The sequence below is a fragment of the Hyperoodon ampullatus genome, assembly GCF_949752795.1.
Source record: "Hyperoodon ampullatus genome assembly, chromosome: 9".
NCBI lineage: Eukaryota > Metazoa > Chordata > Mammalia > Artiodactyla > Ziphiidae > Hyperoodon > Hyperoodon ampullatus.
In genome coordinates, this window is record NC_136922.1 from 90,133,452 (window position 1) to 90,155,543 (window position 22,092).

A 22,092-nucleotide genomic window follows, 5' to 3' on the forward strand; every position below is an offset into this window, starting at 1 on the left:
GGCAAAGCTTGCTTTGCTGAAAATGCTGATTATGTTATTGAAAACTACAAAAAACACACTGGGTTTCCATTTTTATACTTTCTGCCCCCTTCGTCCTTATGTCAGTTAGCTAGCCAGGTCCTATGGGGGTGAGGGTAGAGAAAAATCCCTTGGAGGAGTTTTTAATCCACTGGGAAAAAAGCAGGCAAGCAGTAAGATGAGCCTAGCAGAAAGAGGTACTTTCATTATGGCCTTTTTACATTTATGACTAGCAAGATAATGAAGGAAGGTAATTCTGAAAGCTTTCTGTCCGTTTTAATGGGCCCTCAAGCACTGAGAAAGATAACAGTCAATGGATGGTGTCCATAAGAATTTTTTTCTCCTTCTCCCCTGACAGCCACTGACAGGATCATTTTGTATTTGCAACTGCTGTCATTGAAGCATGGAGAAAAGGCCCTGTAAGGCCAGGAGGATGAGGGTGACTTCCCCACAAGGATCTCTATTGTCATCACTATGGCAATAATAGTTACTATAATTTTCATTCTGCTTTTCTATAGTGTCTACTTTGTGGAGCTCAAGGCTATGGGATTTGGGTCACATGGAATCACGCTAGCATAAAATCATGCTTTGAAATCTTGCAAGAGTATTTTAGAAAACTGCAAAGAGAACCTATGCAACAAGATAAAATTAATTACCAATGCAGGTCATTGACATACAATTATTTATGCGATGCTAATAGCTTTACAGAGGCTTTCAGATACAGTGTCAGTTAGACAGTCGTTTGCTTTTCTCTCTGTTTGGATTGTTAGACCACTGCCAGTTTTTCTACCTAAGGACATGGCTTATCATTCAGGTGTAAAAATGTAAGTTAATTGCCAACCAACTCTCAGTCGTTGTCTGGTAGTTTCTCTTTATTATCCGCAATATGGACAGGAACCATGCCTTCTATTTCATTTATGCGCACTGCACTCTGCATAGAGTAAAATTTCAGTGTTATTAGCTTTCCGACAGACAGCTTTAGAGACATCTAACACTAACTCTGCGTAAAGAGCCTCCGTGAATGAAGTAGGATAGGGTGCTCACCGGTGATCTCAGGGCGGGATGAAAAATATCTAAGAGGGACCTCGAGGTTGAGAGAAAACAGTTGAACACAAAAAAGGGGGTGCAGAGAAAAAAGGTGAAAAACGAGAAAGACAAGCAAAAAAAAAAAAAAAGCCAGCGATTGAACGGACAAAAAGGAAAGGAAAGTCGTGCACCAATGGCAGCGCAAGCTGAAAGCGAGGACGCAGGGAGGGGCGGAGACTACAGCCCCCAAAATCCCCTGCGGCGCCTCCTCACCTGGCGTCAGTCTCCTAGGCAATCCCGGTAAACAAGATGGCGACCTCCGGGAGAGATCCCCAGTTGCCGGAGCCTTCCTGTCTCCAGGGAGGCGTGAGCAGTTCACGAACTGGAGCTCAGTCGAAACTGCTGCACTCAGAAGAGGAACGTCAGTCTTGCTGGTCTCCTCTTCCCATGGGGCAGAGACCGAAAAATACTTTCCGCAAAGCCTCCTCCTACCTACTCCAGCAGCTCATTCACTATCAAGAGTCGGACGTGGACAGAGATTACGAAGACCAGGAAGAGGGCGAGGGAGAGGACGAGGGCAAAGTGGAGTCCGAGGAGTCTTCAGAGTCCGAAATGCTGAATTTTGAGGTGTGCCTTCCCCCCACCCCTTACCCCCTCACTTCCTTCTCCAGCGGTCGGACCCCTCACCAGCCTGCGGCTGAGCCCATTCCTAGGGCTCCTTGCCTCCAGGAACGCCTCTTCCTTACTGCTCTGAGACTCCCCCTCTCTCCTTCCCATTTCTCTTACCCGGTTTCCTCACCCTTTGCCTGAAGTATCTTCAAGTATATCCTTTATTTTTCGTTAGCACATTTGATTTCTTAAGAGTCAAGTTACACAGCATCGTTAAGGAAAAGTATCCATTTGTATGGGAGTTATGGCTTGACAGTGTTGTGAATAGACAGACTTCTACTTCTGCACCCCCTGCACCTTTTCCTCATGACTGTGAAATACTCGAACACTCTCCCCGATGAAGGAGTCCCTTCATCCTCCTTCCTCTAGGAAAAAAAAAATTACCCTTTTGAAATAATCTAAGTGCTTCCTCAAAGACCAAGTGACTTGAAAGTTTTTATATATTACTTCTGCCAGGGGTATATGATGCATTATACAAACAACACACACTGCTCACTGTGAGAGTATTTCAGGATGTGGGGAATGTGCCCAACATTCCCACCGGTAATGCCACCTATATTGATTTACTTTGCCATGCTTAACAGTGACTACTGGAAAACTGTAGCGATGTTTTTACAACTTTGAGGTGTTTGTATGGCTTCCACCCCAGAGGAATTAACAAAAGAATCACCAGATTATTATTCTAATTAATGCATGTTATTCAGCTGTGGGGTTCATTAGTACCATCCCACCTGTAATGCCTCGTTGGCAGCTTGGCCTTTCACACTAATACAGATTCCCTCTTTTCTACAATACCTCTTCTAAACATGACCCAACTCCACTTCTTACACTTATTAGCATCCTGTTCCTTCCTTAGCCGTTGCCTGCCTTCTTATCCCTTTCCACTTCACATCATGTCACCTCTTTCTCTTGGCTTTCTAATACATTATTTGATTTCTTTTTAAAAAAATTTTTATTGGAGTATAGTCGATTTACAATGTTGTGTTAGTTTCAGGTGTACAACAAAGTGAATCAGTTATACATATATCCACTCTTTTGATTTGCTTTCTTTTGATAAACTGTTAGGTTTTCCTCTTTGTCTTGCCTGCCAGGAAACATAGCTTTTTTTCTTAATTCAGTATTTTCTTAATTTCAGTAGTTTTTCTTTAGATTAGGTTTTTCTCTTCCCTTTCCTCCTCCTTCACAGTATAAATTGCTTCAAATTCTTTTCAGAAGTAGGTATAATACAGAGAAATAGAAAGTTTCCAACATCCTGTTCTGTGATATTCTTCTGGCATCCCCTCTGCATCATTGCACCTTTTCCTAATTACCTTTCTTTCCCCCTTGAGACCAAACAGGTTTCTCTTTGTTATGCCTGCTCTCTTTCACCATCCCCTTTCCTCATTTGCCTTATTTTTTTCTTGTTCTCCCCTCTGTAACTTGTAGTGTCTTCTGTTACTCTGATTCTGCCATTGACTACTTACATTTTGTCTCCACTTGGGTTCCCTTCTTTTGTAATGTCCTTTTGTTCACTTTCCACATTTGGCCCATTTTTTTCCACCCTCATCCCCCATTTTGTCTTCTTCTACCTCCTTCTACATGGCCTAGTTACACATCAGTTTTGCTTAAAGTGGGCCACAGAAAATTATTACTTATTTTGTTCATCTTTTGTTGATTTACTTTGCCATGCTTAACAGTGACTACTGGAAAACTGTAGCGATGTTTTTACAACTTTGAGGTGTTTGTATGGCTTCCACCCCAGAGGAATTAACAAATGAATCACCAGATTATTCTAATTAATGCATGTTCTTCAGCTGTGGGGTTCATTAGTACCATTGTTAATCTGTCTTCAGTATGCCATTAGCAAACCATAGAGGGAGGGGGTTGACTTGAACTAGTTAATCCTTTTTGGCTTGTAGGCTTTTGTGTGGAAAAAGTTGATTATTTCTTCTATTTATATTCTAAAATTAATATTTGTTTTGTGTTCTCACATTCTCTTTTACCTTTTTATAGTGTCTCATATGTTTTAATATGCTGAATAAACCGAAAAGTTTTAAGAGGAAACATTTGGACTTTTATGTTCAGTGATTTATTTTCCATATCCTAGCCTGATTAAGACTTATAATGCTCTGATGGTCAAAATGATTATTAAGTGCTTGTAATGTAATTAGCCTCAATGAACTTGAGGGAGTTAGGGCAGACCAGCTGTTCAGAATATTGCCTTTGGAATTCAAAGGCAGAAAAGAGGGAATTTGTATAAAGCCTTTTGTTTGTTGTGAGATTTTGAGCAAGTTACTCATAGTCTCTGTGTCTCATCTGCACTACAGGAATTATAATACTGTCTACCTCATGGAGAGCTGTGAAAATGTAATGAGATCCTATGTGTAAACTACTTAGCACAATATATTATTTATACTGTTACTAATACAAGTAATAACTTACCTGTTCTTATCTACTAACTGCAGCCCATCAAGTGACTTCATTAATTTAGCCTTCATTGAACAGACATTCACAAATGATTACTATATAGGAAGTACTCTGACTAAACAGGGCAGAAGAAATGTCTGGGCCTGTGATATGTTTCTGCTGCATGAAAACCACTCTTTGCCAGTAACTTTATGTGGATGATAATGCCTGCTCATGGGATAGTTATGAACATCAAATTTAATGGGAAAGTCTATGTTAAAGTTCTCAACATAGTGTCTGATACAGTGCAGGCTCTCAAAAAATTAAAGATGTAATACATAATAGCTACAGTAACGGTAGAAAAAGATGAGAGTGTGACGGAGGACATACATGGTCCCAGGTCTCAAGGTGAGAGAAGAGTGAGTGTTCATCCTATGAAGAGATGTGTACAGATGATAGCCAGGTTGCGGGCATGGCGGAAGACTGGAAGGGAAGTAAACCCTTACTTGGGCGCAGAGGTGGTATGTGGGCAGGCAGACGGCAGCTTTTCCAAGTGGTGGGTTATAGGTGAGAGCAGAAAGGCAGATGAGGTGGGGGCCAGACTGGGGAGAGCTCTGTGCTGTTGTAGGGACTGTGGACTTGACTCTAAGCAGCAGGGGACTGCTCTTGTGGCCGAGGGAGATTAGGTAAGAAGATGGTAAGCCTGGAGGCAGGGAGATCAGTGCAAAGAGGAGCAGTATCTCTGGGGAAGAGAGAAGAGTCTGGATTAAGGCAATGGGAATGGGAAGGAAGCTAGAGAGAAATACGTATTTAAAATATTTAAGATGAAACACTAATTGAATATTGGAAGTCTAGGGTGACTGCTAGGTCTGTGGCATGTTCCGGGGGAAATATTAGGGCCACTAACCACCGTGGGAAACAGGGACAGGTGGAGCTGTGCATTCAAGAGATCAATTTTAAGGTGTCTGGAGTTGAGGAAATAAAGGAACATGTATGTGTGCATGTACTTGGAATGGTCGGGGTGTTGAGTGGCCCTCCTTAGGGATTCTGAAACCACCCAAGATACAGATAGGGCTGGTCAAGGTCTGAAGATGACCAAAGTCCAGAAGGGAGAGACATGACCCTGACAAATGGCAGGAACCTCAAAGGGTGTGTGAGGGGGTGGTCGTGAGGAGTCTTGCCTTGGGGCTTTGGGACAGTGCTGACAGTGTGTCCAGTCTCTGTATCAGTGGCTGTGTTGAAAAACAGATGTCCACCTGCTGTAAATAAGGGATTCTGTAGTTTCTCGTTTCCAGGAAATGGAGGGGGTGGGCCACATGGAAAGTTTGGGAGGGAAGGTAACACTCTCTCACCTCTATTCCTTCCCAGGCCTACTATACAAAATTGCAACTTTGTTTAGAAAAGTAGGTCTCTTTCCCCCATTTTGAGAACAGGTTGATTGGTATGGATGAATGAAACATTAAGATGTGGAATTTCTGAATTCACCAATTTGTGCTAACAGCTGCCATTTATTGGGGATACTTGCTGTGTTCTAGGCACCATGCTAAGAGCTGTATGTTCACAGTTATCTTTCATCCTCTCCAAAACATTAAGAAAAAGTAATAACATATCCTATTTATAGATGAAAAATTATGAGTCTCAGAGAAAACTTTATCTCCCAAAGTCATATATCCAAAATGGCAGATCTGGGGTTCAAAGCAGCTGTGCAGTAGCTCCATGTGAGTGATATTTGCTTCTCTGGGATAGTGGAAATTGGGGAGGAAAGAAAACTCTTTACAGTAGCACAAGCCTGCATACTTATGTCCTTAGTACTAGAAGCCTGAGCAGCATCATTGGTTCTTGAATTAATACAGAAGACCTGAAAGAATATTTTGCCATCATAGTCCATATACCAGTTACACTGGTTAGTAATATTGGCGTGACTGATGTGGTTACTTGTATTTTGTGTCCTCATGCTGATGTTAGTGTGTTGGTCATAATGGAGCTGAAGGCAGCACAAACACAGCACTAGTCCATCTATTATCTGTTCTATCTGACATTATTGGGGGAGGGGTGTGTTGGGCCACCACTGGTCCATGGTGTCTATACACTAAGGGCCAACCTCCTTCTACAAATGATATTACCCTTTTAATTAATCTTGTAAATTGTATGAATCCAGCAAAATTAGCCAGTCCAAAGTGAACTGAGGACCTGTCTTTTCCAACAAGATTACCAGATGTAGAGAAGTAATTGCCTTAATTTAATGTAATCATCCTTTGGGTTGTGGGCAAGCAGTCAAGTGTAGTGGTTAGAACTGCCCTGGAGTCAGACAGATTCGGATTTGTATTCTGGCTCTGTCACATACTAGCTATGTGGTTTCAGGCAAGTTAACTTCTGTGAGCCTTAGTTTCTTCATTTGTAAAATGGAGCTAAACGTACCTCCCTCAGGATTGTCAGGAGGATTAAATGAGTGGACCCATTGAGAGCTCTTAGCACAGTGCCCAGAACAGAAGCACTAAATCAACGTAGCTATCATCACTAATATTGACGCTTCTACTGCTACTGTGTTAATTCTGCTTTGAATACCTAATACAAGCAACCATCTGCAAGTTCAGCAGCAATACATTGATTTGATCGATATTTTCTTAATCATATGTAATATGTATAGATCTTCAACACAGTTTTTTTTTTTTAATTACCATTTCCTTCATTTATTTATTTATGGCTGTGTTGGGTCTTCGTTGCTGCGCACAGGCTTTCTCTAGTTGCGGCGAGAGGGGGCTACTCTTCGTTGCAGTGCACGGGCTTCTCATTGCAATGGCTTCTCTTGTTGTGGAGCACGGGCTCTAGGCGCATGGACTTCAGTAGTTGTGGCACGCGGGCTCAGTAGTTGTGGCTCGCAGGCGCACAGGCTCAGTAGTTGTGGTGCATGGGCTTAGTTGCTCTGTGGCATGTGGGATCTTCCCGGACCAGGGATCGAACCCTTGTCCCCAGCATTGGCAGGCGGATTCTTAACCACTGCACCACCAGGGAAGTCCCAACTACACAGTTTTTTGGGGGGGCCGGTAAATTTTGGAAGACTCAGCTCCCAGATATGTAATATAGTAAATAAGTGCTGGAATCTTCTTTTCTAATGGAAGTCCTTTCTTTGTCCACCTCTCTGGTTTTTTTGCAGGGAGAATTTGATGGGGTCCTGAGAGAGGAGGTCGTGGCTGAGAAACTCTATGAACTGGGGCGCTCAGGCTCTGGGACTGAGCAGGTCTACCTCAGTCTGACCTTATCAGTGAGTATGAGAAGGTCACCATTGGCTGGCTACATCTTGACACTGGTGGGACCACATCCATTTTCTCTGGTACTCATAGCTTTTTCGGTGGCCCCCAAATCTCAGGGTCTTGCATGTGATGGAGAGTGGCGATGAGTTATTTATGTTTGACATCAAAGAGCCCTGGCCAGTCCAATAATCAGCCCCCTTACCCCCCGCCAAGTCCCTTTGTTTTCATTTCCTTCACGGTCTATTTCTTTCATCTTAAGCAGTCTGTTTTATTGTAATCAATGCGTTCCTTCCAGGAGGTTGAATTTGATTCTGTAAAACCGATCAAAAACTCTTCAAGAATTTTCTTTCCGATCAGTGCCAGGACTACAATTTATATCTGAATCCAAGGGAACAAAATATTTTTGTATTGACTTTTCCTCCCTAAGTCAAGAAATCAGTAGCTGTGAGCTATAGCTCACTTTCTGTAAGGTACCTGTTATGAAAGAGAAAAATGTATTGTTATTCATCAATTTTCAAGATTTCGATACCAGCACAGAATCTTTTTTTTTGTATGTGTGTATTTCTTTATCAATATTATCTATTTTGTTTACATTTATATATGACATGAAGTTGAAAACATGTATTTTTTCCAAATTATTCTGAAATGTTTCTCTTTAGTTCTCTTTAACTAAAATATGGTATATTGATATATTCTTTACTGTAAATTTCTTTTTTTTTTTTTTTTTTTTTTGTGGTATGTGGGCCTCCCACTGCTGTGGCCTCTCCCGCTGCGGAGCACAGGCTCCGGACGCACAGGCTCCGGACGCACAGGCCCAGCGGCCATGGCCCACGGGCCCAGCCGCTCCGCGGCATGTGGGATCCTCCCAGACCGGGGCACGAACCCGTCTCCCCTGCATCGGCAGGCGGACTCTCAACCACTGCGCCACCAGGGAAGCCCTGTAAATTTCTTTTTTTGGTGGGGGGGATCCTTTTTTTTTTTAAATTTATTTTTGGCTGCATTGGGCCTTCGTTGCTGCGCGTAGGCTTTCTAGTTGCGGCGAACTGGGGCTACTCTTTGTCACGGTGCGTGGGCTTCTCATTGCAGTGGCTTCTTCTTGTTGCAGAGCATGGGTTCTAGGCACATGGGCTTCAGTAGTTGTGGCGCGCAGGCTCAGTAGTTGTGGCGCATGGGCTTAGTTGCTCTGCGGCATGTGGGATCTTCCTGGACCAGGGATCGAATCTGCATCCCCCGCATTGGCAGATGGATTCTTAACCACTCTGCCACCAGGGAAGTCCCTGTTTGTATCTTTTTTTTTTTTTTTTTTTTTTTTTTTTTTGTGGTACGCGGGCCTCTCACTGCTGTGGCCTCTCCCGTTGCGGAGCACAGGCTCCGGACGCGCAGGCTCAGCGGCCATGGCTCACGGGCCCAGCCACTCCGCGGCATGTGGGATCTTCCCGGACCGGGGCACGAACCCGTGTCCCCTGCATCGGCAGGCGGACTCTCAACCACTGCACCACCAGGGAAGCCTGTATCCTTTTTTGATGAAACCAGTGGCAAAAGAATATTTGGGAGTATAGTGGTATTTTATTGCCGTACCTTTTTGTATGTTATTGGCCATTTAGATTTGCTAAATGCCTGTTGTAGTCTACTGCCCATATGTTTATTGGATTGTCCATCTTTATTAATTTGTGGATATATATTCTGGATATGTATCCTTTGTCAGATGTACACATTATCTTCTCCCAGTGGCTTGGTTTTTGACTCTCTTAATGAAAAGAATTTCTTAAATTTGAGTGACATCAATATTTTTTCTTTTATGATTAGTGCTTTCTGTGTCCAATTTTAAAAATCTTTGCCTATAGAAGTATCATAAATATATTTCCCTTTAGTTTCTTCTAGAGGCCTTAATGTTTTATCTTCCACACTTAAGTGTATTATCAATTTTGAATTATTATTATTTTTTTAACATCTTTATTGGAGTATAATTGCTTTACAATGGTGTGTTAGTTTCTGCTTTATAACAAAGTGAATCAGTTATACATATACATATGTTCCCATATCTCTTCCCTCTTGCATCTCCCTCCCTCCCACCCTCCCTATCCCACCCCTCTAGGTGGTCACAAACCACCGAGCTGACCTCCCTGTGCTATGCAGCTGCTTCCCACTAGTTATCTGTTTTACATCTGGTAGTGTATATATGTCCATGCCACTCTCTCACTTCATCCCAGCTTACCCTTCCCCCTCCCCATATCCTCAAGTCCATTCTCTAGTAGGTCCAGCACAGAATCTTGCCTCTAAATTCATCATAAGAGAAGCTGTAAGAGCAGAGTACTCAGAGTATTTCAGCTTCTTTCCTCATTTTGTTTCTTTATAGTCCTAGAAAAATAATTTATTTCTTTTGCTTTCTTGTATTGTAAAGCATTAACTACTCCTTGGAGGTCCACAGAGTAAATGCAGATATGTAGGTGAAAAAAACACACTGAAATTTTGCTACAGCACCCTAATTTGCCTCAAGCATATATAATTCATAGCAAGGCTGTTTTATCTTGGATTTGAACTAGTAAACTGTCCAAAAAACGTTAAGCCCTTTTTACCCATGCTGGTTTCATAGCATGTCCTTTGAGAACAGCATACAAAGGATCTAATCTTTTACTATTTTTACTTTGCAGCATTTTATGGATGACTCAGCCAGTCAGGCAGTAATGTACAGGGAGCACCCTGTGTGCATTGCACCATGTTAGGCTTTGGAATGGAAGATAATTCCAGTAGCGGTACATCTGTAGACAAGTCCTTTTCAATCAGTACCCTTACGTATATACGTAGTGCTACGCCTTAAATTGATCTACAACAAAGCACAATCCTTTAAATCTTATTTCAGCTAGATGGACCGAAGCTTCTTACTTTGGCACTGACCTCCTTACATTTGAGATATTACATGTTGAATGACTTTGCCCTAATAACCTGTCTTACTGAATACACTTTCTTAGGGTTGGCCAGGTTAGTGATTTTTCACACCTTATGTCTTACTTATGTTACACATAATTTTCAACTTTCTCTAATTACTCGTGTACACCGTTTCTCTCCTACCCAAAGTCGTAAGTTTCTTAAAGGCAAAATATAGCTCTAGTCCAGCATTGTACGTGTTTCTCATCATGCCAAGCTTAATGCCTTGTATGTAGTAGGTCATCAGTAATTTTCTTATTACTGTTCTAGAGGCCTTTATTAAAATTCTTATCATTCTTATATTTGAGAACTTGCTTATCATGACACTTTATTGGTTGGCTTTTTCTGACTCTGACATCACAGCATAAACCAGTGACATGAGTCTTTGTTCCAAGGGACCAAATTCCCCTCCAACCCCTCGCGATGTTCACTCGATGGAAGATTTCATGGAAGGGATCTCGGACAAAGATTCAGGAGACTTGGAGCTGCTTTTGTATTGCTAACTTGCTAAGTGATTTTAGGCTATTTACCTACCTCTTTGTACCTCACATTCCTCATCCCTGCACTGGGGATAATCTGCCCTACAGATCTCACAGGTTTGTTTGATCAGATGAGATTATTGGGAGAGAGCTTTGAAGCCTGAGGAGGCATAAGAAGTATTGTTATTAATGATCACTCGATTAGGTGTGAACTATTCTAACATTTCATTTGAATTCTAGGCATTTGCTTTTTCTTTTCTTCTACTAGATAAAGGCTTTGGCTTTATTGCTTTTATGTGTGTGGTTTTTTAAAAATATAAAACTCTGCTCTAAAGGTCTTCATAAACACTGCTTTAATTTGCCTTTTCATGTTGTCTATGTTCTTGCTAACACTAATTTTCCAAGCTATTATTTCCTTCAGAAGAATGCATTTTTTGATGGGGTTTGTAGTCTGTTTTGAGACCCTATTGGTAGTAGGCTTCAGATTTTATGCTCTCACTTCTACTGTACTTTCAAAGGAAATTCTGAATTTCTTTCTGTCAACTTCTATTTCCAGATGTCTTGAGAAGCCTGAGTACTCATCTGTTAAAGCAACATTAAATCTTTTACCTTTTATTTTCTCAGGACCTTGATTTAATTGACATTAGCATCCTCTGTGGATACATTCACCTGCAGAAGTTGGATCTTTCAGTAAATAAAATTGAAGGTATGTAATTGTCATTCTAGTAAGTTAGTGGATTGCTGAATTATTTCAAAATTTAAGCTTTGCAGAATGTAATATACTTTAATACTACCAAACTTGATATAAGCGCTATTGTGGATCACTTTACACATTGATCCTCTGTCTTCCGTGGAAAAAAAGCACCTGTAACTGATGAGAAAAGAAAAAGGCAGAGGTCAGCAAACATGCTACATTATGCGATGGTTGAGACCCACTCAGTGATGTTAAAGCGCGTCAGATGGAATGTTTGCTTTGCTTTTTCCTTTCAAGAGATGGATCATTACTTCTTTAATGCCTCCTGAATATTTGATGATTCCCATTTCCTTCCCTCTTTTAGTTTATTCAGTGTAGATGAATTAGTTCTTTTTTCCCCCTTTAATGGATGCTTTTCTTTATTTTGCATTTGCATCTACATCTTAAGCCTGGCTAGCTACTTCTGTTCTTATTTGAACACCAGAGTTTCAGAAATTTATTTTTTCCCCCTCTCTTTGCTGTCTCCATATAGTTAATGGGTTCTTACAAGTCTAACTGCCATCTGTGGTTCCATATAAGGTATCTGTTGTGATACCTTGCTCACATTGAATGAAATTAGTCACATTTTCTCCAAAGCTTGATCCTCGTTTCTAATTTTCTGACCCTATTTGAAATTTCTGACCTGCTCCTTTCTTCACTGATCACCTTTCTGTTCCCTTTAGCTTTTTTGAAGACGATTAAGTGTTGCTGATATGGTCTTCTCTGATTTCTTCTTCCCATCTGACTGCAATAATTAAAATTCACTCTTTTCAATGGCTAAGAAGCATTCTAGCATATTTTAATTCTTAAAATGCTACTGTTTTGAAAGGCTTTTTGTTCATTTTTTTTCTAGTTTCATAAAACTTTTTTATGGAAAATTACAAACGTGCACAAGTAGAGAGGTTTGTAATGAATATCCAGGTTCAACAATTATCAGCCCATGGCCCATCTTGCTTCATCCATCCTTCCCAGGGTTATTTAAGGCAAATGCCAGATATGTTATCATCGGAAAGAATTTTTATTGTTACTGGCAGGCGCTCTCCCCACACCCCATACCTCCAAGATTGGTTTCATTTACTGGTTAAGGGATTGCAGGGTTGGGGAGACTCCAGCAATCTTTTGTGCTTGGCGAAGGGGAAAGAGATGTGGCTTCACACCTTTGCCCCTTGAGCAAGCAGTCCCCGGTAGCACATGAAGCTTTCCTCTTCAGATCAGTCTCCTTCAATCTTTTATGTCCCCCTTTATTGACTCATCAAGTGTTCGAGAACTTATTGTGTGTAAGGCACAGTATATATTTTTCTTTTCAAGAGAACAGCTTTATTGATGACCTGATATGGACCAGATTTCAACTTGCATCAGAATCACCGGGAGGGGACCTGTTAAAACATAGATGCCTATGCCCCACCCTCAGACTTTCTGATTCCGTAGATCTGGGGTGGGACTTGAAAATTTGCATTTCTGATTAGTTTCCCTGGAAGCCAGTACAGGACCATACTTTGAGAACCACAGTTGTAGACATGAGGAGCTCCTGCCATCTGGTGGACAAGGAGGTCACTACACCAAGTAGGGAGAGTTAGAAGCCCAGCAACCCAGAAGGTGGATTTTTCCTATCAAAGTGATTCGAAAGCATTGAGCATCTACAAAGTGTGAAATGTACTCACCATCCAAGTGGTAGCTGCTGCTTTTGCTTCAAGACAGAGCTCCATGGCACAGCACTTACCTGCCCACAGAAAGATCAGCTCCAAGGGGGGATGGGGGCCCGTGGAAATTAAGAGGGTTGAGATCACCAGTGACAGATATGGAGCTGAGCTCAGATGGGACAAATAGGCAAAACTTGTAAAGCAATTACAGTTTCTTCTTAGCTTTCCTCTCACAGGCAGCCTTTCTGGATTTGCTCATGAATTCCCACCAAAGTGTTGATGTCTCAGTGTTCTGGCCCTCCTAGGACAATTTCATAAAAAAGACAGGCTAAAGAAGGCTGTGGTTTAGACCGGAGAAATAAAGCAGAAATTGGTGGAGATCTTCTGGCTTCCGCGACCCTGAGAAGGAAAGCTGTTGGGGGGATGGGGTCAGGGGGCCCTCACCTTTCTCGCTCTACCTACTCCAGGGCAGGGCCCCAGTACTCAGCTGTGCTTCCTTCTCCTGGCCTGGGGGTGACTTTGTCACCTGGTGAAGGGTAGAAGCACTTTGCTGGGCTTCAGGTATGGAGGCTCTGTTCTCCTCCAGAGGCCATGTTCTGAGGGGCTTTGATCGCTGGTTGTGTGATCTAGAGTTAAAAGGCGGGTGGAGAAGCAAGTTACAGGTAGAGACGGGGCTGTAAATCCTTGTCATGTGATTCTTCCTGAGCCTTTCCCTAATCCTCCTGCTGTCCCAAAGTCCGTCTGCTGTAAAGTCCCAGGACAAAGCAACATAATGCTTCACTATTTTTATGTCGTGTATATAATTTCATTAGAGGCGAGTATTAACAATAGTCCTTGACTTAGTATTCTAGGTTCAAAATATTGGCTTGGGATAAAATGCAAAACTCAGATATACTTTTTAAGCAGCCCAAAATCAAAGTAAAATAATAGCAATAATTTAAAGCGCTTCAAATAATTAATGAGATTTAAGATTCAGTCCATCTAAAACAAAACTTAATTTATAAAAAAGAACGAATTATGGCATTTTTAGTCTTTCTGAAAACACCTAATGCAGTTATTTATGGGCTAATTATCAAGAGGATTATCTCAGGCTTTAGTTCCTCCAAGGCTGGCTTTTTTTTTTTTTTAATATCTTTATTGGAGTATAATTGTTTACAATGGTGTGTTAGTTTCTGCTTTATAACAAACTGAATCAGTTATACATATACATACATCCCCATATCTCCTCCCTCTTTCGTCTTCCTCCCACCCTCCCTATTCCACCCCTCTAGGTGGTCACAAAGCACCGAGCTGATCTCCCTGTGCTATGCGGCTGCTTCCCACTAGCTATCTATTTTACGTTTGGTAGTGTATATAAGTCCATGCCACTCTCTCACTTTGTCCCAGCTTCCCCTTCCCGCTCCCCGTGTCCTGAAGTCCATTCTCTATGTCTGCATTATTATTCCTGTCCTGCCCCTAGGTTCTCGATAACCTTTTTTTTTTTTATATTCCATATGTATGTGTTAGCATACTGTATTTGTTTTTCTCTTTCTCACTTCACTCTGTATGACAGACTCTAGGTCCATCCACCGCACTACAAATAACTCAATTTTGTTTCTTTTTAGGGTGGGGTAATATTCCATTGTGTATATGTACCACATCTTCTTTATCCATTCATCTGTCGATGGACACTTAGGTTACTTCAATGTCCTGGCTGTTGTAAATAGAGCTGCAATGAACATTCTGGTACACGACTCTTTTTGACTTATGGTTTTCTCAGGGTAAATGCCCAGTAGTGGGTTTGCTGGGTCGTATGGTAGTTCTATTTTTAGATGTTTAAGGAACCTCCCTACTGTTCTCCGTAGTAGCTGTATCAATTTACATTCCCACCAACAATGCAAGAGGGTTCCCTTTTCTCCACACCCTCTCCGGCATTTATTGTTTGTAGATTTTTTGATGATGGCCATTCTGACTGGTGTGAGGTGATACCTCATTGTAGTTTTGATTTACATTTCTCTAACGATTAGTAATGTTGAGCATTCTTTCATGTGTTTGTTGGCTGTCTGTATATCTTCTTTGGAGAAGTATCTGTTTAGATCTTCTGCCCATTTTTAGATTGGGTTGTTTGTTTTTTTGATATTGAGCTGCATGAGCTGCTTGTGAATTTTGGAGATTAGTCCTTTGTCAGTTGCTTCATTTGCAAATATTTTCTCCCGTTCTGAGGGTTGTCTTTTCGTCTTCTTTATGGTTTCCTTTGCTGTGCAAAAGCTTTTAAGTTTCATTAGGTCCCATTTGTTTATTTTTATCTTTATTTCCATTTCTCTAGGAGGTGGGTCAAAAAGGATCTTGCTGTGATTTATGTCATAGAGTGTTCTGCCTATGTTTCCTGTAAGAGTTTTATAGTGTCTGGCCTTACATTTAGGTCTTTAATCCATTTTGAGTTTATTTTTGTGTATGGTGTTAGGGAGTGTTCTAATTTCTTTCTGTGACATGGAGCTGTCCAGTTTTCCCAGCACCACCTATTGAAGAGGCTGTCTTTTCTCCATTGTATATTCTTTGCTCCTTTATCAAAAATAAGGTGACCATATGTGTGTGGGTTTATCTCTGGGCTTTCTCTACTGTTCCATTGACCTATATTTCTGTTTTTGTGCCAGTACCATACTGTCTTGATTACTGTAGCTTTGTAGTATAGTCCGAAGCCCAGGAGGCTGATTCCTCCAGCTCTGTTTTTCTTTCTCAAGACTGCTTTGGCTCTTTGGGGTCTTTTATGCTTCCATACAAATTGTGAAATTTTTTGTTCTAGTTCTGTGAAAAATGCCATTTGTAGTTTGATAGGGATTGCACTGAATCTGTAGATTGCTTTGGGTTCTATAGTCATTTTCACAATATTGATTGTTCCAATCCAAGAACATGGTATATCTCTCCATCTATTTGTATCTTTAATTTCTTTCATCAGTGTCTTATAGTTTTCTGCCTACAGGACTTTTGTCTCCTTAGGTAGGTTTATTCCTAGGTATTTTATTCTTTTTGTTGCAATGGTAAATGGCAGTGTTTCCTTAATTTCTCTTTCAGATTTTTCATCATTGGTGTATAGGAATGCAAGAGATTTCTGTGCATTAATTTTGTATCCTGCTACTTTACCAAATTCATTGATTAGCTCTAGTAGTTTTCTGGTAGTGTCTTTAGGATTCTCTATGTATAGTATCATGTCATCTGCAAATAGCGACAGTCTTTTCCAATTTGGATTCCTTTTATTTCTTTTTCTTCTCTGATTGCTGTGGCTAAAACTTCCAAAACTGTGTTGAATAATAGTGGTGAGAGTGGGCAACCTGTCTTCTTCCTGATCTTAGTGGAAATCGTTTCAGTTTTTCACCATAGAGTACCATGTTGGCTGTGGGTTTGTCATATATAGCCTTTATTATGTTGAGGTTAAGTTCCCTCTATGCCTACTTTCTGGAGGGTTTTTATCATAAATGGGTGTTGAATTTTGTCAAAACCTTTTTCTGCATATATTTGAGATGATCATACGGTTTTTTTCCTTCAATTTGTTAATATGATGTATCACATTGATTGATTTGCATATATTGAAGACTCCTTGCATTCCTTGAATAAACCTCACTTGATCATGGTGTATGATGCTTTATTTATTTATTTTTTTTTTGCGGTACGCGGGCCCCTCACCGCTGTGGTCTCTCCCGCTGCGGAGCACAGGCCCTGGACGCGCAGGCTCAGTGGCCATGGCTCACGGGCCCACCTGCTCCACGGCATGTGGGATCCTCCTGGACCAGGGCACGAACCCGTGTCCCCTGCATCGGCAGGTGGACTCCCAACCACTGTGCCACAATGGAAGCCTGGTGTATGATGCTTTTAATGTGCTGTTGGATTTTGTTTGCTAGTATTTTTTTTTTTTTTTTTTTTTTTTTTTAGCAGTTTGCGGGCCTCTCACTGTTGTGGCCTCTCCCGTTGCGGAGCGCAGGCTCCGGACGCACAGGCTCAGCAGCCATGGCTCACGGGCCCAGCCACTCTGCGGCATGTGGGATCCTCCCAGACCGGGGCACGAACCCTTGTCCCCTGCATCGGCAGGCGGACTCCCAAACACTGCGCCACCAGGGAAGCCCTGTTTGCTAGTATTTTTTTGAGGGTTTTTGGGTCTGTGTTCATCAGTGATATTGGCCTGTAGTTTTCTTTCTTTGTGATATCTTTGTTTGGTTTTGGTATCAGGGTGATAGTGGCCTCATAGAATGAGTTACGGAGTGTTCCTCCCTCTGCTATATTTTGGAAGAGTTTGAGAAGGATAGGTGTTAGCTCTTCTCTAAATGTTTGATAGAATTCACCTTTGAAGCCGTCTGGCCCTGGCCTTTTGTTTGTTGGAAGATTTTTTTTTTTTTTTTTTTTTGCGGTACGTGGGCCTCTCACTGTTGTGGCCTCTCCCGTTGCAGAGCACAGGCTCCGGACGCGCAGGCTCAGCGGCCATGACTCATGGGCCCAGCCGCTCCATGGCATATGGGATCTTCCCGGACCAGGGCACGAACCCGTGTCCCCTGCATCGGCAGGCGGAGTCTCAACCACTGCGCCACCAGGGAAGCCCTGTTGGAAGGTTTTTAATCACAGTCTCAATTTCAGTGTTTGTGATTGGTCTGTTTATATTTTCTGTTTCTTCCTGGTTCAGTCTCAGAAGGTTGTGCTTCTCTTAGGATGTGTCTGTTTCTTCCAAGTTGTCCATTTTATTGACATATAGTTGCTTGTAGTAATCTCTCATGATCCTTTGTATTTCTGCAGTGTCAATTGTTACTTCTCCTTTTTCATTGCTAGTTCTATTGATTTGAGTCTTCTCCCTTTTTTCTTGATGAATCTGGCTAATAGTTTATCAATTTTATGTTCTCAAAGAACAGCTTTTAGTTTTATTGATCTTTGCTATTGTTTCCTTCCTTTCTTTTTCATTTATTTCTGATCTGATCTTTATGATTTGTTTCCTTCTGCTAAATTTGGATTTTTTTTGTTCTTCTTTCTCTAATTGCTTTAGGTGTAATGTTAGGTTGTTTACTGAGATATTTCTTGTTTCTTGAGGTAGAACTGTATTGCTGTAAAGTTCCCTCTTAGAACTGCTTTTGCTGCATCCTATAGGTTTTGGGTCATTGTGTTTTCATTGTCATTTCTTTCTAGGTATTTTTTTATTCCCTCTTTGATTTCTTCAGTGATCTCTTGGTTATTAAGTAGTATATTGTTTAGCCTCCATGTATTTGTATTTCTTACAGATTTTTTTCTTATAATTGATACCTAGTCTCATAGTGTTGTGGTCGAAAAAGATACTTGATACCAAATCCATTTTCTTAAATTTACCAAGGCTTGATTTGTGACCCAAGATATGATCTATCCTGAAGAATGTTCCATGAGCACTTGAGAAGAAAATGTATTCTGTTGTTTTTGGATGAAATGTCCTATAAATATCAGTTAAGTCCATCTTGTTTAATGTGTCATTTAAAGCTCGTGTTTCCTTATTTATTTTCATTTTGGATGGTCTGTCCATTGGTGAAAGTGGGGTGTTAAAGTCCCCTACCATGATTGTGTTACTGTCGATTTCCCCTTTTATGGCTGTTAGCATTTGCCTTATGTATTGAGGTGCTCCTATGTTGGGTGCATAAATATTTACAATTGTTATATCTTCCTCTTGGATTGATCCCTTGATCATTATGTAGTGTCCTTCTCTGCGTCTTGTAACGGTCTTTGTTTTAAAGTCTATTTTGTGTGATATGAAAATTGCTACTCCAGCTTTCTTTTGATTTCCATTTGCATGGAATATCTTCTTCTATCCCCTCACTTTCAGTCTGTATGTGTCCCTAGGTCAGAAGTGGGTCTCTTGTAGACAGCATATATATGGGTCTTGTTTTTGTATCCATTCAGCTAGTCTATGTCTTTTGGTTGGAGCATTTAATCCATTTACATTTAAGGTAATTGTTGATATGTATGTTCCTATTACCATTTTCTTAATTGTTTTGGGTTTGTTATTGTAGGTCTTTTTCTTCTTTTGTGTTTCCTGCCTAGAGAAGTTCCTTTAGCATTTGATGTAAAGCTGGTTTGGTGGTGCTGAATTCTCTTAGCTTTTGCTTGTCTGTAAAGGTTTTAATTTCTCCATCGAATCTGAACGAGATCCTTGCTGGGTAGAGTAATCTTGGTTGTAGTTTCTTCCCTTTCATCGCTTTAAATATGTCCTGCCACTCCCTTCTGTTTTGTAGAGTTTCTGCTGAAAGATCAGCTGTTAACCTTATGGGGATTCCCTTGTATGTTATTTGTTGTTTTTCCCTTGCTGCTTTTAATATTTTTTCTTTGTATTTATTTTTTGATTGTTTAATTAGTATGTGTCTTGGTGTGTTTCTCTGTGGATTTATCCTGTATGGGACTCTCCATGCTTCCTGGACTTAATGATTAACTATTTCCTTTCCCATATTAGGGAAGTTTGCAACTATAATCTTTTCAAATATTTTCTCATTCCCTTTCTTTTTCTCTTCTTCCTCTGGGACCCCTATAATTCGAATGTTGGTGCATTTAATGTTGTCCCAGAGGTCTCTGGGACTGTCCTTAATTCTTTTCATTCTTTTTTCTTTAATCTGCTCTGCAGTAGTTATTTCCATTATTTTATCTTCCAGGTCACTTATCCGTTCTTCTGCCTCAGTTATTCTGCTATTGATTCCTTCTAGAGAATTTTAAATTACATTTATTGTGTTGTTCATCATTGTTTGTTTGCTCTGTAGTTCTTCCAGGTCCTTGTTAACTGTTTCTTGTATTTTTTCCATTCTATTTCCAAGATTTTGGATCATCATTTCTATCTTTACTCTGAATTCTTTATCAGGTAGACTGCCTATTTCCTCTTCATTTGTTTGGTCTGGTGGGTTTTTACATTGCCCCTTCATCTGCTTTGTGTTTTTCTGTCTTCTCATTTTGCTTAACTTATTGTGTTTGGGGTCTCCTTTTTACAGGCTGCAGGTTCGTAGTTTCCGTTGTTTTTGGTGTCTGTCCCCAGTGGCTAAGATTGGTTCAGTGGGTTGTGTAGGCTTCCTGGTGGAGGGGACTGGTGCCTGTGTTCTGGAGGATGAGGCTGGATCTTGTCTTTCTGGTGGGCAGGACCACGTCTGGTGGTGTGTTTGGGGTTTCTGTGACCTTATTATGATTTTAGGCATCCTCTCTGCTAATGGGTGGGGTTGTGTTACTGTCTTGCTAGTTGTTTGGCATAGGGTGTCCAGCACTGTAGCTTGCTGGTTGTTGAGTGGAGCTGAGTGTTAGCATTGAGATGGAGGTCTCTGGGAGAGCTTTCGCCATTTGTTATTACCTGGTGCCGGAAGGTCTCTGGTGGACCAATGTCCTGAACTCGGCTCTCCTACCTCAGCGGCACAAGCCTGACACCCGGCTGGAGCACCAAGACCCTGTCAGCCACACAGCTCAGAAGAAAAGGGAGAAAAAAAGAAAGAAAGAAAAAAATAAAATAATTAAAATAAAAAATAATTATTAAAAATTAAAAAAAGAGAGCAACCAAACCAAAAGACAAATCCACCATTTATAAGAAGTGCTAAAAACTATCCCAAAAAAGAAAAGAAACAGAAACTGGACAGACAGAACCCTAGGACAAACGGTAAAAGCAAAGCTATACAGACAAAATCACATAAAGAAGCATACACACATACACTCACAAAAGAGAAAATGGAAAAATATATTTATATCATTGCTTCCAAAGCTACCACCTCAATTTGGGATGATTCATTGTTTATTCAGGTATTCCAGAGATGAAGGTTACATCAAGTTGATTGTGGAGGTTAATCCACTGCTCCTGAGGCTGCTGGGAGAGATTTCCCTTATCTCTTTGTTTGCACGGCCCCCCCCACCCCACCCTTCAACTTTGGATTTGGCCCCGCCTCTGTGTGTAGGTTGCCTGAGGGCGTCTGTTCCCGCCCAGACAGGACAGGGTTAAAGGAGCAGCCGATTCGGGGGCTCTGGCTCACTCAGGCCGGAGGGAGGGAGGGGTATGGAGTGCGGGGCGAGCCTGCGGCAGCAGAGGCCAGCATGACGTTGCAACAGCCTGAGATGCACCATGTGTTCTCATGGGGAAGTTGTCACTGGATCATGGGACCCTGGCAGTGGCGGGCTGCACAGACTCCCAGGAGGGGAGGTGTGGATAGTGTCCTGTGCTTGCACCCAGGCTTATTGGTGGCAGCAGCAGTAGCCTTAGCGTCTCACGCCCGTCTCTGGGGTCCGCGCTGATAGCCGCGGCTCGCGCCCGTCTCTGGAGCTCCTTTAAGCGGCGCTCTGAATCCCCTCTCCTCAGGCACCAGGAAACAAAGAAGGAAGAAAAAGTCTCTTGCCTCTTCGGCAGCTCCAGACCTTTTCCCTGACTCCCTCCCGGCCAGCCGTGGCGCACTAATCCCTTCAGGCTGTGTTCACGCCGCTAACCCCAGTCCTCTCCCTACTATCCATCCGAAGCCCGAGCCTCAGTTCCCAGCCCCCGCCCACCCCGGTGGGTGAGCAGACAAGCCTCTCGGGCTGAGTGCCGGTCGGCACTGATCCTCTGTGTGGGAATCCTCCGCTTTGCCCTCTGCACCCCTATTGCTGTGCTCTCCTCCGTGGCTCTGAAGCTTCCCCCCCCACACCCTCCGTCTCCGCCCGCGAAGGGGCTTCCTAATGTGTGGAAACCTTTCCTCCTTCCCAGCTCCCTCCCACTGGTGCAGGTCTAGTCCCTTTTCTTTTGTCTCTGTTTTTTCTTTTTTCTTTTGCCCTACCCAGGTACTTGGGGAGTTTCTGCCTTTGGGGAGGTCTGAGGTCAGCGTTCAGTAGGTGTTCCGTAGATGTGTTTCTGATGTATTTGTCAGGAGGAAGGTGATCCCTGCGTCTAACTCCTCCACCATCTTGCAGGTCTCCCCCAAGGCTGGCATTTTTGAAGCATTGACTGTTAGCACCTCAGGGGAGAGTGAGCTGGGCCATAAGGAAGCCTCGGTCATTTC

General features: G+C 41.9%; 1 protein-coding gene across 1 annotated transcript in view; it reads left to right on the forward strand.

The window, feature by feature from the left end:
* Positions 1-1,353: 1,353 nt before the first annotated feature.
* LRGUK (leucine rich repeats and guanylate kinase domain containing) overlaps positions 1,354-22,092 on the forward strand; it is a gene marked incomplete at both ends in the record, with an annotated part of 121,658 nt that continues 100,919 nt past the window's right edge. The window contains 3 exon segments of the mRNA XM_079711855.1: positions 1,354-1,671; positions 7,253-7,360; positions 11,378-11,459. Coding sequence (XP_079567981.1) covers positions 1,354-1,671; positions 7,253-7,360; positions 11,378-11,459 — 508 coding nt within the window.